The 21,046-nt window shown below is 44.3% G+C and overlaps 1 protein-coding gene across 3 annotated transcripts; it reads right to left on the bottom strand.

The window, feature by feature from the left end:
• Positions 1–1,069: 1,069 nt before the first annotated feature.
• On the bottom strand, positions 1,070–16,331 carry LOC146551757 (interferon-inducible GTPase 5-like). Of its 3 annotated transcripts, none has more exons than XM_085257930.1 (5): positions 16,221–16,331; positions 7,576–8,134; positions 7,140–7,330; positions 3,186–3,756; positions 1,070–2,577 (listed from the first exon to the last, which is right to left on the bottom strand). In XM_085257930.1, the coding sequence occupies exons 2-5, from the start codon at positions 8,117–8,119 to the stop codon at positions 1,940–1,942; spliced, it is 1,944 nt and encodes a 647-aa protein (XP_085114056.1). In that variant the 5' UTR covers positions 8,120–8,134; positions 16,221–16,331; the 3' UTR covers positions 1,070–1,939. The 3 variants fall into 3 exon arrangements, with proteins under 3 accessions (XP_085114056.1, XP_085114057.1, XP_085114055.1); XM_085257931.1 differs by lacking the exon at positions 16,221–16,331 and adding an exon at positions 15,962–16,020; XM_085257929.1 differs by lacking the exon at positions 16,221–16,331 and adding an exon at positions 10,508–10,662.
• Between the last annotated feature and the right edge of the window lie 4,715 nt (positions 16,332–21,046).

The following is a 21,046-nucleotide window of genomic DNA, read 5'->3' as shown; positions in this document are numbered from 1 at the left end:
GATTGCAAAGTGAACTAATTATCTAAAAAAGTTTTCACGTGTGAAAGTCTGGCAGACTGTTGGCAAGTTAGTGTTAATGATAGCCATACATGTGTATACTTTTGCTAGGAGTGTGTTGGAAATTTGGTAATTGAGTGTTGTGCAGTGAATTGTGCCTACAGTTTTGCAAAGTGTGTGTTACAAAATTGCAAACTGAGTGCAAAGCAGTTTTTGTGCTTTTAGTTTTGCAAACTCAGTGAGTGGTTTTGCTATAAGTCTGAATAGTTTTAGAGATTGTGCTACAGGAATCACAGTTAGGGTTTAAGCATTCAGAAAAAACTGTAATTCTTCGATCTTAAATATATATCACAATGTCACCAGGAGACCGAGGCCCTGTACAGGCTCTTGGTAAATGCATTGAGGAAATTAATGACTGCTTGTGCCGCAATTTTGTCCAACTAAACAAAAACAAAATTGAGTTAATAGTCTTTGGAGCCAAAGAAAAACGATTACAGGTCACCAGAGAATTTCAATCTATACACCTAAAAACCACAAACCAGGCGAGAAATTTGGGTGGGTCTTTTATCAGCTCCCAGAGTCAGAACCAAACACGGAGAAGCTGCATTCAGCTTTTATGCTCCTTATTTATATATATATATTTATATATATATATATATATATATATATATATATATATATATATATATATATATATATATATATATATATGCATTTGAATAAAGCACCAAATCCGCACTTAAGCTTAAATTTCAAAACTTACATTTTAACTACTGATTTTATCTACTCTTCTGATTTTATCTGTTTTGATTTTATATACTGTTTTGTTTGTTTGTTTGTTAATTAGTTAGATTGTTTGTTTGCTTGTTTTAATCAATTTTAAAGCATGCTTTTTATTTGTTTTTGTGTCTAATGTCTCTGTAAAGCACTTTCAATCACCTTGTTGTTGAATTGTGCTATACAAATAAACTTACCTTGCCTTACACAGGCAGTTAAATTTATTCAACAAAAGCAAACCCAACATGTGATAATAAATCAGAGAGAAATGCATACATACATGCGGTGGGTTCAGAAATTAGTTAGACATTCACTTTTTTCAGCTTTATTATGTTGCTGCAACGTACTACAATTGCTCAAATTTATTTTTCTGCTCATAATTCTACACTCCCTATTCTATTATGAGCAGAAAACTTTAAAGAGATTCTTTGAAGTTTTAAAAATTTTATAGATATGTCACCATTATGAATCACCTTTGGCAGCAACAAGCAAAAACACAGCATACAGGAGATTTTTTGCCAGGCCTGTGGGTGTTTTCAAGATCTTCATTTCATATTTAGTGGTGACTCGAACCAAATTCCATCGCAGATGAAACATTTTGTAACCAATAAGTTAGGTACAGACGAAAGTTCAACATAACACGTGAATAAACAGTTTGTAAAATCCTGTCCACACCACATTCAGTAATTATAGACACTAACTCAGCTGGGGTTATGATGTGTTATATGGTGGTCTTGATGGATGGATGTAGGATGGATGGATGGATGGATGGATGCAGGATGGATGCAGGATGGATGGATGGATGGATGCAGGATGGATGGATGCTGGATGGATGCAGGATGGATGCAGAATGGATGGATGCAGGATGGATGGATGGATGGATGGATGGATGCAGGATGGATGGATGGATGGAGGCAGGATGGATGGATGGATGGATGGATGGATGGATGGATATAAAGGCCACATTATTGTGTTGCTGTGTAAAGGTGGGAGAGGTTCCTCTGTTGTTTCTGAGGACATGAGACCTGCTGAGGCCTCTGATGCACTGATCAGCTGTAAGGATGCTGGTTTACAGCTGGATTCACTGCATATTCAATGATTTAGGAATTTTATTTCATACCCTTCAGTTTTAAACGTGTCACTGTATCGCCTTTAACTATTTAAATCACACTGAGGTGTTCAGACCCAGAGCTTTTTTAAACACCTTCTGGGCGTCTTCAGCGAGCTGGTTGAGGATGAAATTCAAAAGTCTGTAAGTTGTGGTAAAAGAGAACACCATTGCCAGCGGGATTCCAACTATTGGAATGAATCTGGAAACTTCCTCCAGTGCCATAAATGTAGCTGCTCCTGCAATTTGGCTCAACACCTTCAGGAGGAGCTCTTTCGATATTTTCACCGCAGCCAGCGGAGAAACGATGACGGCACGCAGATCGGCGTATGGCACGCCTGTGCTGGCAGACAGTCTCTGCAGAGACTTGATATCAAGACCAAACCCAAAGACGTAATCCGTGACAGCACCAACTAGCACCGCTATGTCAACAGCAATAGAAAGCCCAGGAACTGGAACAGCAGCTACAGCTGCAGACAGAGCGGACAACCAATACAATCGGCGCTTGAAAGTTTTTTTCTTCTTGTCGATGATCTCCAGGCTGATGTTGGGCATGGCGCGCAGCAGAGCATGTCTTTTGTGTTCAGGAAGGTCTCTGTCTAAGGTCTCATGTAAGAGAGAGAAGTCGTACAGGTGGAGCTCAAAGCTGGACACCAGGAACACCTGCGGAGCCTCGACGCCTAAATCTCTGAGTCCTGGCACAGAAAAAACAAACAGTATGATGATAAGATACAAAATAATAAAAACATCTAAAACTGCATTTTATCTTTCAGCAGATTCAGTGAGCCGACTGACTTTATAGATGTGTAAAGGATTTGAACTCATAGTGTAACTGTGTAAGCCACCACATACAGACTGGGGTCGTGTTTTCATATTGGTGATTTTATAGCTTACTGTTGCTATATATTCCTTATTAAGCTTATTATATAGTTATATTTTAAAATACACTGTGCCACTTTATGTGTAACATTTAAGCTACCGACTGCAACAAAAATGATTTTGACGTCTGTGACTCATCGAGAACTATCTTAATACAAAATCACCTGATGATATCAGACTGCAAGCTCCTCCCAAACACTATAATAAGTATAATAAAGTTTCCTTATAACAAAGTTAATCTATCCAGCATCTGCCTGACTTCTTCAGCAGCTGTGTCACCATCATCAGGACAATCATCCTCCTCCTGTCTGGGCTGTACCTCGTCTATCACCCTGGATGGTGATGTTCAAGCAGCTTTCTCTCAGTAAGCTTTGGTGAACAAACGTTTTTGGTATGAGATGATGAACACACAAATCAGTCTCACCTTGAATGCAGTTTTCCCTCATTTTCCTAAGAGTCTCCTCTTTGCTGAAGTTTCTCTTTCTTCTCTCGGCTCGTAAATCGTTGTCAATCTTTGAGCGAACAAAGTAGAACTTCTTCTCCATCCTCTGAATCTCCTGAGCCAGTTTCACATCATTTTCTCTGAAGCGATCGGCTGAGACGATGATGAAGAAGTCAAACTTCTCAAATCCAACAAGCTCCAAATATTTATCAGCTGGGAACTTGGTGGTGCCGATTCCAGGGAGATCCCATAAAGTAACCTTGGGATAGTTTGGATGGGGGTACGGTGTGACCTCTGAGGTGGTTTCTACAACACCGGTCAGGGCCGCTCCCTCCTCTCTGTTGTCCATGCCCCTGAAGGCATTAACAAAGGTGGATTTCCCAGAGCCAGATTCTCCTGTGATGGCGATATTCAGTGGAGTGTTCCTCTCCTTGTCCAGTAACTCCTTGATCTTTGTGATAGCCAGCGATTTGTCATTGTTCAGCAGAGCTTCTTTGATTTCTTCTCTCACAGTTTCAATTTCAAATTGGTTGTCTGTGCTTGTCTCTGATACCTGGAATGAAAAAAAGAGGATAAACTTTAAACTTTGGGGCTTTTTTTCGAGTTCTTTTGCTTTATTTAATCTTAGATCATCATCACACAAAACATGACACACTCTGCTTAATATTCCACAGAGAATTGACTACAATATCTTAGCATGCTGTGAACTGAGCCACTTTATTGTATTTTATTATATTCATGTGCATCACACACCTTTACGTCTGTCTGTGTTTACTGTTATTATATTTTTGAGCTAATTATGTTGATACAAAATCAACTTACATTTTTTCAGTTTTAAAGCACCGAAATATTTAAATTTATTCTAAAAACAAATTTCAATAACTGTTTATAAAAATTTCCCCAATCGAAAGAAAAAGTTCTCTGTAATTAAATCGAATTTACAGTGTTATTACTTACAAATACTTAAAGAAGGCACACTATAATAAAAGGCAGTGAGTAATAATAATTATATAATAATTGTGGCATATTATTGATATTTTAGTAATTTTAATTATGTAAGATTTCATGGCCCAGCCACCAGACGCTCGCCCTCGGGCACCCTCCCCGGGCCTGGCTCCAGGGCGGGGCCCCGGTAACCCTATCCCGGGCAGGGTAAACTGTTCCCTCGATATCCTTTTCATAAGGGTCTTCTGAATCGCTCTTTGTCTGGACAGACCTGGTGCACCTAAACGCGTAGTGAGGGTGTGCTGGGAACGTCTAGCAGAGGCCCCAGTCCGCGAGATCTTCAACGCACACCTCCGGCAGAGCTTCAACAGCATTCCGAGGGAGACTGGGGACATTGAGTCCGAATGGACCATGTTCAGCGTCTCCATTGCCGAAGCTGCTGCATTGAGCTGCGGCCGCAAGGTGGTTGGTGCCTGCTGTGGTGGTAATCCCCGAACCAAATGGTGGACACCAGAGGTGAAGGGAGCCACCAGGCTGAAGAAGGAGTCCTATCGGGCTTGGTTAGCCTGTGGGACTCCGGAGGCAGCCGACAGGTATCGACAGGTCAAGCGGAATGCGGCTCGGGCAGTGGCTGAAGCAAAAACTCGGGTGTGGGAGGAGTTCGGAGAGGCCATGGAAAAAGACTTTCGGACTGCCTCGAAGAGATTCTGGCAAACCGTCAGGCGTCTCAGGAGGGGAAAGCGGTGCTCTACCTGCACTGTGTATAGTGCTGGCGGAGCGCTGCTGACGTCGACTGAGAAAATTGTCAGGCGGTGGAAGGAATACTTCGAGGACCTCCTTAATCCCACTGACACGTCTTCCGAGGAGGAAGCAGAGTCTGGGGATGAGGGGAATGACCCGCCAATTTCTGGGGGCGAGGTCACTGAGGCAGTTAAACAACTCCTTGGTGGCAGAGCCCCTGGTGTTGATGAGGTCCGCCCCGAGTTCCTGAAGGCTCTGGACGTTGTAGGGCTGTCCTGGTTGACACGCCTCTGCAATGTTGCGTGGAGATCAGGGGCAGTACCTGTGGACTGGCAGACCGGGGTGGTGGTCCCCATCTTTAAGAAGGGGGACCGGAGGGTGTGTTCCAACTACAGGGGGATCACACTCCTCAGCCTCCCGGGGAAAGTCTATGCCAGGGTGCTGGAAAGGAGAGTTCGTCCGCTAGTCGAACCTCGGATACAGGAGGAACAATGCGGTTTTCGTCCTGGTCGCGGAACACTGGACCAGCTCTTTATCCTCTCCAGGATACTTGAGGGTGCATGGGAGTTTGCCCAACCAGTCTACATGTGTTTTGTGGACTTGGAGAAGGCATTCGACCGTGTCCCTCGGGGTGTCCTGTGGGAGGTGTTGCGGGAGTATGGGGTGTCTGGCCCATTGCTACGGGCCATTCGATCCCTATACAACCGTTGCAAGAGCTTGGTTCGCATTGCCGGCAATAAGTCGGACTCGTTCCCGGTGGGTGATGGGCTCCGCCAGGGCTGCCCTTTGTCTCCGGTTCTGTTCATAATTTTTATGGACAGGATTTCTAGGCGCAGCCAAGTGGCGGAGGGGTTTCGCTTTGGTGGCCTCAGAATCTCATCTCTGATTTTTGCGGATGATGTGGTTCTGTTGGCTTCATCGGGTGAGGGCCTCCAGCTCGCACTGGAATGGTTCGCAGCCGAGTGTGAAGCAGCGGGAATGAGGATCAGCACCTCCAAATCTGAGGCCATGGTTCTCAGCCGGAAAAGGGTGGAGTGCCCACTCCGGGTCGGGGATGAGTTCCTGCCCCAAGTGGAGGAGTTCAAGTATCTCGGGGTCTTGTTCGCGAGTGATGGGAGAAGGGAGCCGGAGATCAACAGACGGATTGGGGCTGCAGCTGCAGTAATGCGGACGCTGCACCGGTCCGTTGTGGTGAAGAGGGAGCTGAGTGTAAAAGCGAAGCTCTCAATTTACCGGTCAATCTACGTCCCTACCCTCACCTGTGGGTCAGGCCACGAGCTGTGGGTAGTGACCGAAAGAACGAGATCGCGGATACAAGTGGCAGAAATGAGCTTCCTCCGAAGGGTGGCTGGCCTCTCCCTTAGAGATAGGGTGAGAAGTTCGGCCATCCGGGAGGGGCTCAGAGTAGAGCAGCTGCTGCTCCACATCGAAAGGAGCCAGCTGAGGTGGTTCGGGCATCTGACAAGGATGCCCCCTGGGCGCCTCCTGGGTGAGGTGTTCCAGGCATGTCCCACCGGGAGGAGGCCCCGGGGCAGACCCAGGACACGCTGGAGAGATTATATCTCTCGGCTGGCCTGGGAACGCCTTGGTATTCCCCCGGATAAGCTGGAGGAGGTGGCTGGGGAGAGGGAGGTCTGGGCCTCTTTGCTTAGGCTGCTGCCCCCGCGACCCGGCCTCGGATAAAGCGGATGAAGATGGATGGATGGAAGATTTCATGGTAATTTTGCACAAAAACAAACAACATTAGCCCGTCTTACATCGTATGTTGTGGTTTTGGGGCTTTAAGAAAATTGAGATGTTTATTATGATTCTGCTGAAAGACAATCAGTGTCTTCATGTAGACACAGTTATATCAGATTTATAAACGGTGATGTCCCCACAACAGAGGTAAATATTTTCACCCATAAACTGTATAAGCCTCAATGTGAACCTCAGACTCGTCACATGGGTCATCTCACTGAGATTATCTGCTTCTGCTTCATCTCTTCTTCTGTCTCTTTTTATGTTTCTAACATCATAGTTTTCTCTGTATTTGTAGAATCAAACGCGTTCAGGTCTGTTGCATGGTGTCACCATGGCCTCTCTTATATGAATTTGCTCTTAGACTGATAAACCTTGGCTGATAACCTCCTTTGTTCGAGTGAATGTTGATGTTATGATGAGTGAGGGCAGATTAAGAAAAAAAGCCTTGAGTATGCTGATCAGACTCCAGTAAAGCTGTAGACAGAGTGGCTGACAGTACAATCATACCTTGAAAGCTTCTTTCTTCTTGTTGATGATCTCGCTGCTGATACTGGGCATGGCCAAAACCAGAGCATCTCTCTTGACTTCAGGAAGGCCGCTCTCTAAGGCTTTGTGTAAGAGGGAGAAGTCATACTGGTGGAGCTGAAAGCTGGACACCAGGAAGACCTGCGGAGTCTTGATGCCTAATCCTGTGAGTCCTGCGTCAGAGAAGGAAAGAAACGTGCACGTGTGTGTCAGTGAGGGGCAGCCAATCAGCAGAAAGTTGGCCTAAAGGAAGGAGATTAACAGAGGATGAACTAAAGAAGCATCCTGCAGCCACACAGTAATAAAACTAACAGAGATGAACTGTCCAACTGTGGCCTGAACACTCCAACAACTGCATCACCATCATTAAATCCAGAAACTGGTCTCACTCATATAAATGATCTTATGTGACACTCACCTTGAATGCAGTCTTGTCTGATTTGTGAAAGAGTCTTCTCCACCTTAAACTCTCTCTGACTTCTTTCTTCAGCTCGTAAATTGTTGTCAATCTTTGAGCGAACAAAGTAGAACTTCTTCTCCATCCTCTGAATCTCCTGAGCCAGTTTCACATCATTTTCTCTGAAGCGATCGGCTGAGACGATGATGAAGAAGTCAAACTTCTCAAATCCAACAAGCTCCAAATATTTATCAGCTGGGAACTTGGTGGTGCCGATTCCAGGGAGATCCCATAAAGTAACCTTGGGATAGTTTGGATGGGGGTACGGTGTGACCTCTGAGGTGGTTTCTGTAACACCAGTAGGAGCAGCTCCCTCGTCACCATCGGACAGGTCTCTGAGAGCGTTAACAAAGGTGGATTTCCCAGAGCCAGATTCTCCTGTGATGGCGATATTTAGTGTGATGTCATCCATCCCCAGTGGCTCCTTAACTAATCCAACAGCTGATGGTTTGTCATGGAGTTGTAGAGCTTTAATTTGTTTTCTAACTAATTTAAAGTCAGCCATCCTGATCCTCGATAACTGCAGTAAGAGAGATGTTGAAAGTTATCACACAATTGGAAAAATAATAATAATAAATTTTTCAGTTAACATACAAAACTGTATGATGTCAAGATACATTTCAAGGCACTGAAAATTTAAAGTTCTTAAAATTTCCTGGCAGGTCTACTGCCATAATATCTGAGGAGTAGAGCTGGGCGATAGAACGATAACGATATGTATTGCGAAATAACTTTTTCTTGACAGAAAAATGAAACTATTGTGATAGACCTCATCTCTCTCTCTTCCTCTCTTAAAAAAAAAGAAAAAGAACAGCCAATCCAAATTAACTAGCGCAGAGCCGAACCAATCACAGCCGCAGCGTCACGTCACGTGACTTGTTACGTACAGCACAAGTGCCAAGCCGCACATGTGTATTTGTTTGGGAAGCAGCCAGCCGCCGTGCCGCCCAGTAATGGAGGAAATGAGTGTGCCGACTAGAGAAAAATCAACCGAGAGCGTGACCGAAGGTTACCGAAGAGAAAACAGATGATGGTTCCAATGCCGGAGAGATTGTCGAACTAGTTTCTAGAATCGATTCAATCAATGATTCGATTCGATTTGAATCGGGGAAATTTAGCCTCAGACAGTCAGAAATATTATAATTCTGTTAGGATGCCTGGGTCGTTGACCAAGGGGTTTTGAGTTTATTGTATTATTTATACTTTCTAGTCTTTGGTTTCTTTGAGATCTGTCTTATGGTTTATGTCTGTCTTCTCTAGTTGTTCTGTCTCCCCTGTCACCTGTATCCCCTTGTCTAGTTCGCGTCTCTGTGTATCCTTAGTTCCTATATCCCTGTGTCCAGTCAGTGTTTGTGTCTGCCCTGGTCCCACGTCTCTGTTCCCTCTGTAGTGCCTGCATGTGAGTCTGTGTCTTTGTTCAGTCTGTGTTATGTGTTTCCTGTTTTACTTTGAAGGTCTCTGTCTTATCTCAGTGTGTTCAGTTTACGCTTCTTTGCTCTCGTCAGTTCTGATTTGTCCCAGCTGTGTTTCCCTCCTGTTACTCATTCCCTGATTGCTCCCTCTGTGTATTTAAGCCCTGTGTTTCTCTGTGTCTGTGTCGCGATCTACCGTTTATTTTGCTGTGTGTTTTGTCATTCCGCCGGTGCTAGTTTATTTTTGACCTTTTTCCAGTTATGTTATGTTTGAGTTCAGCATTAAAGCTGTTTTGGTTTAAGTTTCTCTCTGGAGTCTGCATCTTGGGTCCTATCCCTGTCCGCACACAGCCGTCACCTAACAGAAGATCGCGACCATACTATGGACCCAGCAGACATTGAACGACGCCGAGCAGCCTTTGCCCAGCTGGAGGAGGAACTCCGCTGGAAGCCATGGCTCACCCCTGACGTCGGGCGCATTTTCCATGGCACTCAGCTGGCTCTCGGTGGTCCCCGGAGCTGTCAGAAGTCTCCACCTGTTGCTTCGCTGGCACTCAAGATGCGGCCGCTTCAGTTGGGAGTCCTCCGTGTGGCTTCAGGCGCTCACGCTCCATCCTCAGCGTCACCGTTCTGTGCACCGGAGGCTCAGTTGCTCACACCGCCAGCTACCTCTGCCCAAAGGAAACGGCGCTCACGTCGCCGTCATATGGACACGTCTGAGCAACCTCCGGTGGTGAGTCAAAAGGACTACACTTTCCAAACTCCACCTGAGCCGTTAAACGGTAAAGACTATGAACTCACCTCAGACACTTTTGGGATTTCTTTTCTCGACAAGGATTTGGATTGGGAGGCCAGTTTTGGTTTGAATCCTCCCGCGCTAGTTCATCACAATAAGCATTCGTCTGGGATTTTTAGTTCGAGGTCTGCTCGTTGGAGTGGGAACAAGCTAAAACCCAAGTTTGCCGAGTCTGTTTTTTCTGAGACTGTGAACACTGCTAAACCTAAGACTGTACGGACTGTTAAACGTGGTGGGAAAGGGTCGTCACCTATTTTTGATGAACCAGTTTTCAGTGAGCCTGCGCCTTTGCCTTCCGGTGCTCCTCCGCCCAGGGCAGCTGCGGTCCAGCCGTCTCCTGCACCTGTATCAGTTCCTCGGGTGAGGGGGGCTAGGGCCCAGTTTGTCCCTGCTCCAGTTTCCAGGCTGGCTGAGGCTCCGCTAGTCTCTGTGCCCGTGCCTATTCCGCGGGTGGGAGCGGCTACTGCCCAGCAGGCCCCTGCACCGGTTTCTGTCCTCGCTGGAGGCTCAGGTGAGCCCGTCCAGCAGTTTTCCGTAGGCTCGGAAGACATAGCTCAGCTTTGTGCTCATCCACCACCTCACCCACCATTACTACCATCGTTACAACAGTAAATACAACTTAAACTTCTCTCCATAGCTCAAACATTAGCTCACCTGTCAGCTCAGTCACCTGCTCAGTTCTCACCTCAGTCATTCACTCCACCGTCTGTTCCCGCTGGGGGTTCTGGAGAACCGCTTCAGCCGTCTCTTCCTGCTGGGGGGTCCGAGGAACCGATTCAGCCTCCTGTCTCTGCTGGAGGGTCCGAGGGGCCCGTTCAGCCACCTGTCTCCGCTGGAGGGTCCGAGGGGCCCGTTCAGCCACCTGTCTCTGCTGGAGGGTCCGAGGAACCGCTTCAGCCGTCTCTTCCTGCTGGAGGGTCCGAGGGGCCTGTTCAGCCACCCGTCTCCGCTGGAGGGTCCGAGGGGCCCGTTCAGCCACCCGTCTCCGCTGGAGGGTCCGAGGGGCCCGTTCAGCCACCCGTCTCCGCTGGAGGGTCCGAGGGGCCCGTTCAGCCTCTTGCCTCGTCAGCTGGGGGTCCGGGAGGACCCAGCCAGCACGTCCCAGTGTCTGCTGATGGTTCTGGCGAGGCCGTTCAGCCACCACCGGCTCCACCGCCTGGTCCGGCCTCCGAGTCTGCAGCTCCGCCTGGTCCTGCCTCTGCTGCTCCGCCTGGTCCGGCCTCCGAGTCTGCAGCTCCGTCTGGTCCGGCCTCCGAGTCCGCAGCTCCGTCTGGTCCGGCCTCCGAGTCCGCAGCTCCGCCTGGTCCGGCCCCAGCCTCTGCAGCTCCGCCTGGTCCGGCCTCAGCCTCTGCAGCTCCGCCTGGTCCAGCCTCCGAGTGTTCAGCTTCGTCTGCTCCTGAGGTCTCCATGGTGTCTGTTCCTGCACGTCCCGTCCGGCCTGCACGTCCTGTCCGGCCTGCACGTCCTGCACGTCCTGTCCGGCCGATGACTGGGCGTCGTTGCCATCATGGACAGCCCCCTGAACTATGCCGCCGTCATGGACGGCCCCATGAACTACGCCGCTGCCAGTGCCTCCCGCCCGGCTGGCCTCCTGACCTACTCGTGGCTCAAGAGTTGGGAGTTCGCCTTGTAATCGGAAGGTTGCCGGTTCGAGCCCCAGCTTGGACAGTCTCGGTCGTTGTGTCCTTGGGCAAGACACTTCACCTGTTGCCTACTGGTGGTGGTCAGAGGGCCTGGTGGCGCCAGTGTCCGGCAGCCTCGCCTCTGTCAGTGCGCCCCAGGGTGGCTGTGGCTACAATGTAGCTTGCCATCACCAGTGTGTGAATGTGTGTGTGAATGGGTGGATGACTGGATATGTAAAGCGCTTTGGGGTCCTTAGGGACTAGAAAAGCGCTATATAAATACAGGCCATTTACCATTTACCATTTACTCCGTCGCCGCCGGTGTCTCCTGCCTGCCCGGCCCCCTGAACTGTTTTCTGGGCTCTTGGGCCGTCAGCCTCCGGGCCGCCCCCCTGAACTGCCCGGGTTTGGACTATCGTGCTGTCAGCCTCCGGGCCGGCCCCCTGAACTTTGTGTGAACTGTTTTTCCTGGCCGCCTGCGCCTGTCGTGAGCCTGTGTTTTGTTATGTTGCTTTCCGGGCTCCCTTGTTTGCACTTTTTTTTGTTTCTGGCTCCTTGACATTTATAACAGCGTACAGAGAGTTGCGCTCAAAGCAGCAGTGTTGCCAAATTAAGCTGGGCATACACTTTGCGCTTTTTTTTCAGGCCCATTATTCAGCTCCTGCTCAAACTGCACGATTGACTCGCAGGGGTTAGAAGTTCATAGATCACGATGCGACCTGAGTGCTCACACTGTGTGTCCATAAAATGATATGGACGCATCATACAAAATTGGTCTCTCCCTCTCTGTCTTTCACTCACACACAGACCACCACCATCAACCTTTCTAAATTGCTAATGAAAAACATTGACCGGGCAGCTGAGATTGAGCATCAGTGTCCATCCAACTCTTTTCACGGTTGTTGTGGTCGTGATAATTTTGTGAGGCCACATCGAAAAGGCTCGGATGAGCCAAAGTTCTACAAGTTGTGCCTCCATCGCTTGTGTCCAGATCACACGCTGCATTGCCGTGCTGCTCCGTCTTTTCACTTTCATTTCTGTGTTTGTGTGTGCGCAATGTGAGAGGCTGCAGTGATGTCCTCACGACGGCCGACAGGATTTCAAACAGGTTTGATTATCTTACGACCAAATGATTAATGATCGGGAGCTGGTAGTGAGGTGTTAATCGCTTCTCGTTACCCCATGTACACGAAGCGATGAAGGCGAAACTCAGGCTGATCCCCAAAACGGTCGCACGACTGAAAAATAAGTCGTAGAGAAGAAACAGCTGATTTGGGCCTGTGTTGATCTGAGAGCCCACACCGGAAACTGTGGGAACAGGGACGAGGATCAGTAGTGAGAGGTGAACCTAGACATAACATAGTGAAAGCATGTGGGAAAATTTGATCGAAAATTGAGACTGAACTCATGGAGGTTCAGGAATGTCCACCACATCACAACAAAGAGGTAAAAAAAGAAAAAAGAAAAAGAAAAAAAAAAGAAGAAAAAAAGAAAAATAGAGAGATAAAAAAATAAATAAACTAACTAACAATTACATTAATGAATAGAAAACACACATATACAAATTGTTACATGTGAAATTATATTTGGAGAGAATCAGAAGTGAGACAGTTTGAATCCACAGCTCAGTGCAAAGATGCATGAATTAAACCTGATTATAAAACACATATGCAATGAAGAATCAGCTTACACTCAATATTAATATGAACACATAACAACAACGCAATGAAGACATGCTTACATTCATGAATGTGAATACATGACAGAAATGGTAGATTCAACATACTTAAAGCTTGAAGTGAGGAATAACTCAGGAAAGTTCCACGACAATAGAGTGACTTTGGCGAAAATGAAAAGTGATTAAAAGCATAAAGTAGTTTTAAAATAGTGAATTGGAAGTGCTTTTGTGTCGATTGAGCTAAACAAGTGATTACTCTAGGAAGAAAAGAAAATAATTTAATAATGTGGTAATGTTTAAATATGCATTTCTCTTGTCACGGCAACTTCTTGAGATATGAAAAGAAAAAGGAGAACTTGGGTTTCCTGTCTGACCAGATGAGTGAAGCTTGCACTGAAAGAGACACTGTGACTGTGAGAAGAAAGGCTTGGTAACATACAGGATAATTAAATAAAGTGGTCAGGTCTGTGACTAAGTGCAGTAGTGCAGATTTGGAAAATACATTTAGAATTTAGTGATGACACATTGTTATAACATCTTTAGAAAGGGCTTAATGAGAATATCAATGGTGTGCAAACTGTGCGGCTTTTAACAAGATTTTCTGTGTATTTAGCAGGTGAAATTATGTCATTTGACCTCAGATTGTCAGGACGCTGAAGAACCTGAGGCCACTGAAATATGATGTGGGGAAAATAAACAGAGGGAGTGATTTTAAGTCTGAGTTCAGACTATGTAAGTATTAATTTAACCAAGAGTAGGGCAAAACCTTTGTGGCCCTGAAGTTCTAATCTCCATAACATATTGATTAGTGAGCAAAACTTTTCTGTGATTAAGATTTTTGGGGCTGTTGTTTTAGTGATGGATTTTGACAGTTAGGTTTGGGTTGTTTTCTTATTTTAATAGAGTTTTATTAATCATTAGAACTGGGCCCTTTAAAATTGTAACAGTGCACTTAGAGAAATCCTGTCAGGATTGTGTTTTGATGAGCTAATAATCAGCTCTCTTTGTCTCATTTTTGTTTTAAGCAGGCCTGCAAGATTGATTTAACAGTGCTGTAAAAATTTTCGGGAGAGTAAATATAAGGTGAGCTTTTCCAGATTATAATGGGCCGAGGAGAAGCCATCTGTGGGAACTGATGAGCATTTGATGAGCATTTGAGTTCCTGTTTAAAAGGATTGCAGCGAGTCAATCCAGTTAAAGATTATAAAGAACTTTTTTCTAGAAAATAAAACAAATGAATGAGCTCATGTTGCTGAGGGTGGAGAATCTGATTATTTGCGCGGGAGTCTCCACTATCAGCAATATATGGTGTGAATGCGAGTGATGTGGGTGACTGAACTGCGATGGACTGACGACGTGGACTAAAGGTTAGACTGACTTGACACTGAGACTGGACCAAGGTTAGGATGAATAAAGGTTAACAAACAATTCACCACGTAGGGGAGAAAGGGAGACTGGAGGTTTACATAAGTTTGGAGCTGCAGAATTTTTTGGGTTGCTGATGTTTCCTTTAAGCAAATTTTGTGTTATTGACTGGGTGTAGATTATGGTAGTACATTATATTGTGGGGAAAATGGTAAATGCTAAAGGGGAGAAAATTTTTGATGTTACTCATGTTACCAGTAACAAAAGCAGGCCACTGTAGAAGTCAATTACATTTTATAGAGGAAAATAATTACAACCAAAGTAATATTTGTCCAAGTGACCAAGGTTTTTCCTTTAAAACAGTAAATTATTAAATTAACAGGACATAAGTTATTTCACCAATAAGTCTCACCAATAATATACTCACTATACTATAATATACTATATTATAATATACTCAATAATATACTCACCATTCATCTTGCCGCAGAGAATGGGGGTGAGAGAAGACTCCAAACCTCCCTCCACCCGCTCATTGTAGTGTTGATGCATGTGTGTTCTAAGGTGCAATTAAAACCCAGGAGGGCATGGAGCTACCTGCCAGCGAGCAGCAGGTAAGCGCATAGTCCCTCCTGCTAGCCCTCAATGTCTACGTGTATTTAAAATTGAGAGGTGGGCAACGATGCCAGGGGTGAGGTGTACACCCTGATGGTAATTTGGACTCCGTGTATCGTGCCCACCCCCAAAATCCTATATGTATGTGTAATGAGGGTGTGAGTAATGTGAATGTCTAAGTTGTGGGATAAAATTGAGGCAGAGGCAGCCAGAAGGGGACAGGGGGGGGGGGGGGGGGGGGGGTAGCCTCCTCTGCAGAGTGTAACAACCAACCACCTGTGTGGGAGCGCGATACCACTTTATGTCCGATATGACTGATATCATAAATTTGGATATCTGCCGATATGACTCCAATATAGTGTATTTTATAGTCAGTAAAACTGTTTGTTTTTTAATATCGTGCTGCATTTTGTATAAGTTGATACTCAAGTTTTAAAAAACAAAACACTAAAGCTGTTCTGTTACACCTGTATGCAAAAAATACATAGCACCCAAAATATTTCATAGTTCAGCAACACTGATCAATCTGATAAACTTAAATCTACATCATGGCTGGACTTGGACAAATAAATCAGCCTGGGCATTTTGACTAGAGACCGGCCCACCGGGTATTACAGGAAAAGCCATAAAGCCTTTGAATGAAAAGAAACGCCGTTGTCAGAGTGATGTACACTGTCTTGTTGGAGATGTATCAATCTAATAAACTTAAACCTACCACATCCTCCCTATTCTGGTATTCTAAACAGTTAGTAGATCTATTAAACAACCTAACTAATAGGGTTGCCAACTCCCAGCAAAAGGCAAGATAGGTAGATCTCTGAAAGTGCAGTAACTGAATGTAAGGAAGTGATTCTATTACCTTCAGTGGCGGGCGGTTACATTTTGCAGTGCAAGACAATAATCGTTTCTCTCTCTCTTATTTCGATGTTGTTTTTCCTCTTTTCCATCACGTGAATCCCCACCCCCATGCTTCCCCCTTCCCGTTTCCTTTTACTGCGGCTGTAGCTGCTTTAGTGACATGCACAGACAAATCGACCCACTTACTTGGTTCTGTCGAGATTAAGAACAAATAAGAAGAAACAGGTCATAGATCATTTCACCAAACGATGGAAGTTTACCTGCGTGTTGGTCCTGGAAAGATGATGAATACTTTATTCAGCAGTAATTCTGATGACGCGGTCTGCACGGACTGGATCCTTGTGCTGGCTCAAACTTTCTTTCTTTACCTGTTTGTTGTCTTTAGCCCCTCCCCCTGAACACAGCAAGTGAAACTGTTTAAACTGGTGACATAAAACTAACAGACTGGCGTTCTGCCTAGGGGTGGGTTTTTATAATTGATTTATCGATTAAAATCGATTCTGGCTTGGATAACGTAAAATCGATTCATTAAAATCCTGAATCGATTTTTTTAATATAAATTTATTTTGTGAGTTTGAGGTGTAGCAGGAGCTCCGTGAAATCCTGACATCCTGTTTCTACAGCCTGATGTATGAAGACAGTTTAGATGCTTTTCATATTTTAGATTATGAATCTATGAAGCGCCTTGAGGCGACTTTTGTTGTGATTTGGCGATATATAAATAAAATTGAATTGAATTGAATAGATTATATAACAGAAAGACATGATCCAAATGAAAACCAGTCAGCGTCTTTGTGTGGGCAGCAGTGTGTGTAAAGCAGCTGATTTACAAGACGTGCAGAGTGAAGAGCAGAGCTAAATCTCTTAACACACTGCGCCCTCTGCTGGAGAAAACTGTAGTGTTCACTTAGTGTTTATTTAACCTGACAGCTAACTTTCACTGTTTACTTCAAATAACAACTCCAATAGCAGTTTTTCACATCATCTTTACCTTTCAGCCAGACTGATGTTTGGATTAATTCATTACAGCAGCTGTTGGCTGTGAGCTCATCACTCCCTGCTGATATCAAACACAGAAAGTGGAGAGTGATAGTAAATATACCTGATGCAGTCATGGATGGAGGTGTCAGGACAACAATGTGGACAGTAACATGTCAGAGGAACAGATGAGAAATGTAGCACTTGTATTGACCACCATGTGGGGAAAAGTCATTATTCACACTCTGATGAAATTTAAAAAAAAAAAAAAAAATCTATTAATTAGTTATGAGGGGTTCTTTACATGCGATCCACAGAGTCAGATTAGATTCATTACGTTCTTGTTTGTTGAAGCACAAACATGTCTTCATTTTACCGTCCTTGTTTTTCATAAAACAGGATCACAACACCAACAAAAAAAACCACAATCTGCCCTCCCTGAATAACATTTCCAACATTCATAACAAACTGACATTCTTCCTAAAAGCATACACTGTGACAGTAGTAGTAATAATAGTAATAATAATAGTAGTAATAATAATCATAATAATAATAATAATAATCTAAATGAAAAAGTGCACTATCAGTGATTTAATATTCATTGTAAAAACTTCAAAAGCTGAAATCCTCAAAATCATTCAAATAAAATGTACATATGCTATAATGCCTTCCGGTCTGTTTTTACTTAAAACTATTGTGTCTCTCAAATATTAAAGTAAAAAACATAATTTGTTATTGTGACCCCATTAAGGACCTGAGACACTCAGTGTGCTTGTAATGAGGTTTTATTTACAAAATGTTCATTTTTTTTTAGTTTCTCGGTTTCTTGGCCTGACAGTTTCCTGCTGTGTACACATGTCCTCCTTTCTTCCAGGTCCCAGCATCACTGCATAATTACAGGTATGGCCCAGTAAAATGGACCATATAGTAACGTGGTTACTTCAAACTTCAGAGGACAATAACAGGGAGTACGAGAGAAGAATCAGCAGAAACATCCCTGTGTGCTCTGAGGGCCTGTAACCTTTTATCAGTATGGAGGTCTCAGCTCATCTGCCTGCTATGCAACATTATTTATTTAATGTACAGATAAATAACAATTTTAATAATACTGCATTCTGACGGGGTCAGGTTAAAGGCACATTAATCTCAAATGAAACGTTCATATTCTTTAGGAAAAAATGGAAATGGTCAGGTGAAAATCTAAATATTCCTGTCCTCACTAAGCTCTTTGAGGATGCTGATCATCCTTGCAGGGAGTCTCTGCAGTCTGCCAATCTTTCCATCACAGCAGGAGGCTTGCACTTGGCTAACCACAGGTCTGGTGTGTGTGGTTGGTTTTTCCATGTCTTCTTCCTGCAGTCCAGAGACTGAGTCTTTCTGTGGTAGCTCTGTGGTAGACTAGCCTGCCTGGGGTGCACCCCACCTTTCACCCTACGACAGGAATAGGCTCCAACACCCCCTCGACACACCAGCCAGCCTGAGACCCTGAACTGGATAAGTGGAAGAAAGCAAACAGATCATTATTTATATTGTGACAAGTGTCATTTCCTTATTGCACTTTCACCCCTAGAAACAACACAAGTCCCACTGCTCGATTGGTTTCAGAGTGATCTACATGCAAACTACAGATTCTGGGTAACGTCTGATCTTTGAGCTGCAGCGATGTGTGCGGGATCATTTGTAGTTGTCTTTATGTTTCATTACACACATGCAACAAACTTTATATTAACATTTTTTAACTGCTGCTTCTTGATGATAAAGTTAAACTCTGAATCATGTTGTGTCTCTTTTATAACAACAGCACTCAGAGATTTCCATCCAACGACTTCTCTCTCCTACATGAGAACCTAGAGAGAGAACTTCCTGAGGTCCAGAGAGATGCTCTGCTGTTTGCCACTTCCAGCATCAACAAGCACAAAGAAAGTTTGACGTCCAACATAAAGAAAGTGTTTGAAAGGCTTTGGATGTGAAGCAGTAAGTAACCGACAGTGTGACTCAGTGATGCATTTAAAGCTGCTGTATACAAAAGAGCTTTGTAGTATTGTTCATTTCCTCTGATCAGAGCAGAAACAACAGCAACCTCTCCCAGCTTCACACACTCAATCTTTCCTCTTCATCGAGTCAATACAGCAACAAATGTGATCTTAGTGTCAGTAAATAAATACATTTATTTAATAAATAAATAAATAAATTAAATAAATAAATAAATTTCAAGACAGCGAGTGTAGTGGTACAGGCCAGGTACACAGAGAGACAGAAGTCAGATTTAAATAATTTAAAGTGTGTCAGGAAAACATGAAGAAACAAGTAAAAACGTAAAATGAGCATCTGTCTGTGCTTCAGTGAAAAGCTGAGTGCATTTAAAAAAAAATTGTATAATATTAGGAGGATAAAGTGATCCCAGTTTTAATTTCAGACATTTCCCACTGTGGAAGACAAAATGTGGCAAACTTCACTGGTAGCAGTAAATCCATAAAAACAAGACTTTTATGAAAACACTGAATAAAAATTGTTTTCTTGAAAAAGACCAAATGTACAGTTCAGTGAATATTAGATAAACTATATGTAAGTGTTTTTGAAAGGCAGAGATACAGAAATGTGTGCATGTAACCAAGAGTCACGGTCAGTGACTGAATGAGTCTCACTGGGCTGGATGTGAGCGTGAAGCTGTTTATAATAATTATAAATTATAATTATTATAATTCTCTGATCTGCTGCTCACCACAAACAAGCACACACAGATATTTTGGACTTAACTATATTTTCACAAGTTTTACAGCTTTTTCTACTGATAAAGAAAATAAAACAAAACCCTCCCTTATGGCCATTCGTACTCCATCCATCCATTCACTTCCGCTTATCCTTTTCAGGGTCGCAGGGGGCGCTGGAGCCCATCCCAGCTGTCATAGGGCGAGAGGCGGGGTACACCCCGGACAGGTCGCCAGTCTGTCGCAGGGCCAACACACAGGGACAGACAACCATTCACACTCACATTCATTCGCACATTCACACCTAGTGACAATTTGGATTATCCAATTAACCTATCCCCACAAGCTGCATGTCTTTGGACGGTGGGAGGAAGCCGGAGTACCCGGAGGGAACCCACGCAAACACGGGGAGAACATGCAAACTCCACACAGAAAGACCACGGCCTGATGTTGGAATTGAACTCAGGACCTTCTTGCTGTGCGGCAACAGTGCTAACCACCATGCCACCCATTCATACTATGCACAGTAATTAAGCAATAAACAATTCAATTTTTTGCAGACTTCAAACAAGAAACATAAAAAGGATAGTGTGGGCAGTGAGCAGAGCTTTCTGTAGTTTTGTTTCTTACAGTTTCAGTCCAGAGAGTCGTGCTGACAGATTTCATTTTTCTTCATCTTGTAGAAAAACAGTTCAGTCTGTGACTTCTTCACACTGACAGAACGTTTCACTGGTCCGGCCCACTTACAGTTTTTTCTGATTGCTTAAGCACATTTTTTGTAACTATTGGCTAATTTTGCAAAACTCTACACACAAATAAGAGAACCTGTCACCCAATCATCAAAACATTGTAGTTCCCTTGCAAAAGCAAACACAGCTAGATTAACTCTTCACACCTTCGTAAAAATGGTGTTTCCGTATCAAACCATACACACAAGCCATCATCTACTAAGCACACAATGCGCCAACTGCACACTGATGGTATGAATACAAAACACATCTGGCTTTTGCTTTCTCTGTGCACAATAGGCTATGTCAGTTTGAGCTCATACTTCTGTCATAGATCCATAAGCATAGAGGGATCCAAACTTCAAGTACTGGTGTTTATTCACACACATCAAAACAAACACAAGTGTTTATTTCCAAGTATAGGATTATTTGCAATCGCCCTAATGACTATATGGGTTACTTGGTCTGCAGTGAACATGCTTCCTCTGCCCCCAGCATCTGGTCATCTAGCAATTCTGTAAAGTAACAATTTCAGTATTTTTACATCAATGGTATTGGTGTGTTTCTCATTGGCATATGGCAGTGCTACAAATCTTTGTGCAAAGTGACTGTACTAACCGATTCTCATTTCAAGATGTCCTTATGGTACTTGCTACAGTGTAGCGGCTCGAG

The sequence above is a fragment of the Mchenga conophoros genome, linkage group LG19, assembly GCF_057382185.1.
Source record: "Mchenga conophoros isolate Kocher_MC1m ecotype Shallow Benthic linkage group LG19, M_conophoros_male_GT1.1, whole genome shotgun sequence".
NCBI classification, from domain to species: domain Eukaryota; kingdom Metazoa; phylum Chordata; class Actinopteri; order Cichliformes; family Cichlidae; genus Mchenga; species Mchenga conophoros.
This window is presented reverse-complemented; position numbering and strand designations above follow the sequence as displayed.

Excerpts from the sequence above, each read along its gene's own strand:
- LOC146551757 (XM_085257929.1), bottom strand. Across the intron at positions 3,757-7,139 it reads AGAAGAAAGAAGCTTTCAAG|GTATCAGAGACAAGCACAGA; the intron begins GTATGATTGTAC and ends TTTTCATTCCAG. Across the intron at positions 2,578-3,185 it reads GAGGGAAAACTGCATTCAAG|GACTCAGAGATTTAGGCGTC; the intron begins GTGAGACTGATT and ends TTTCTGTGCCAG.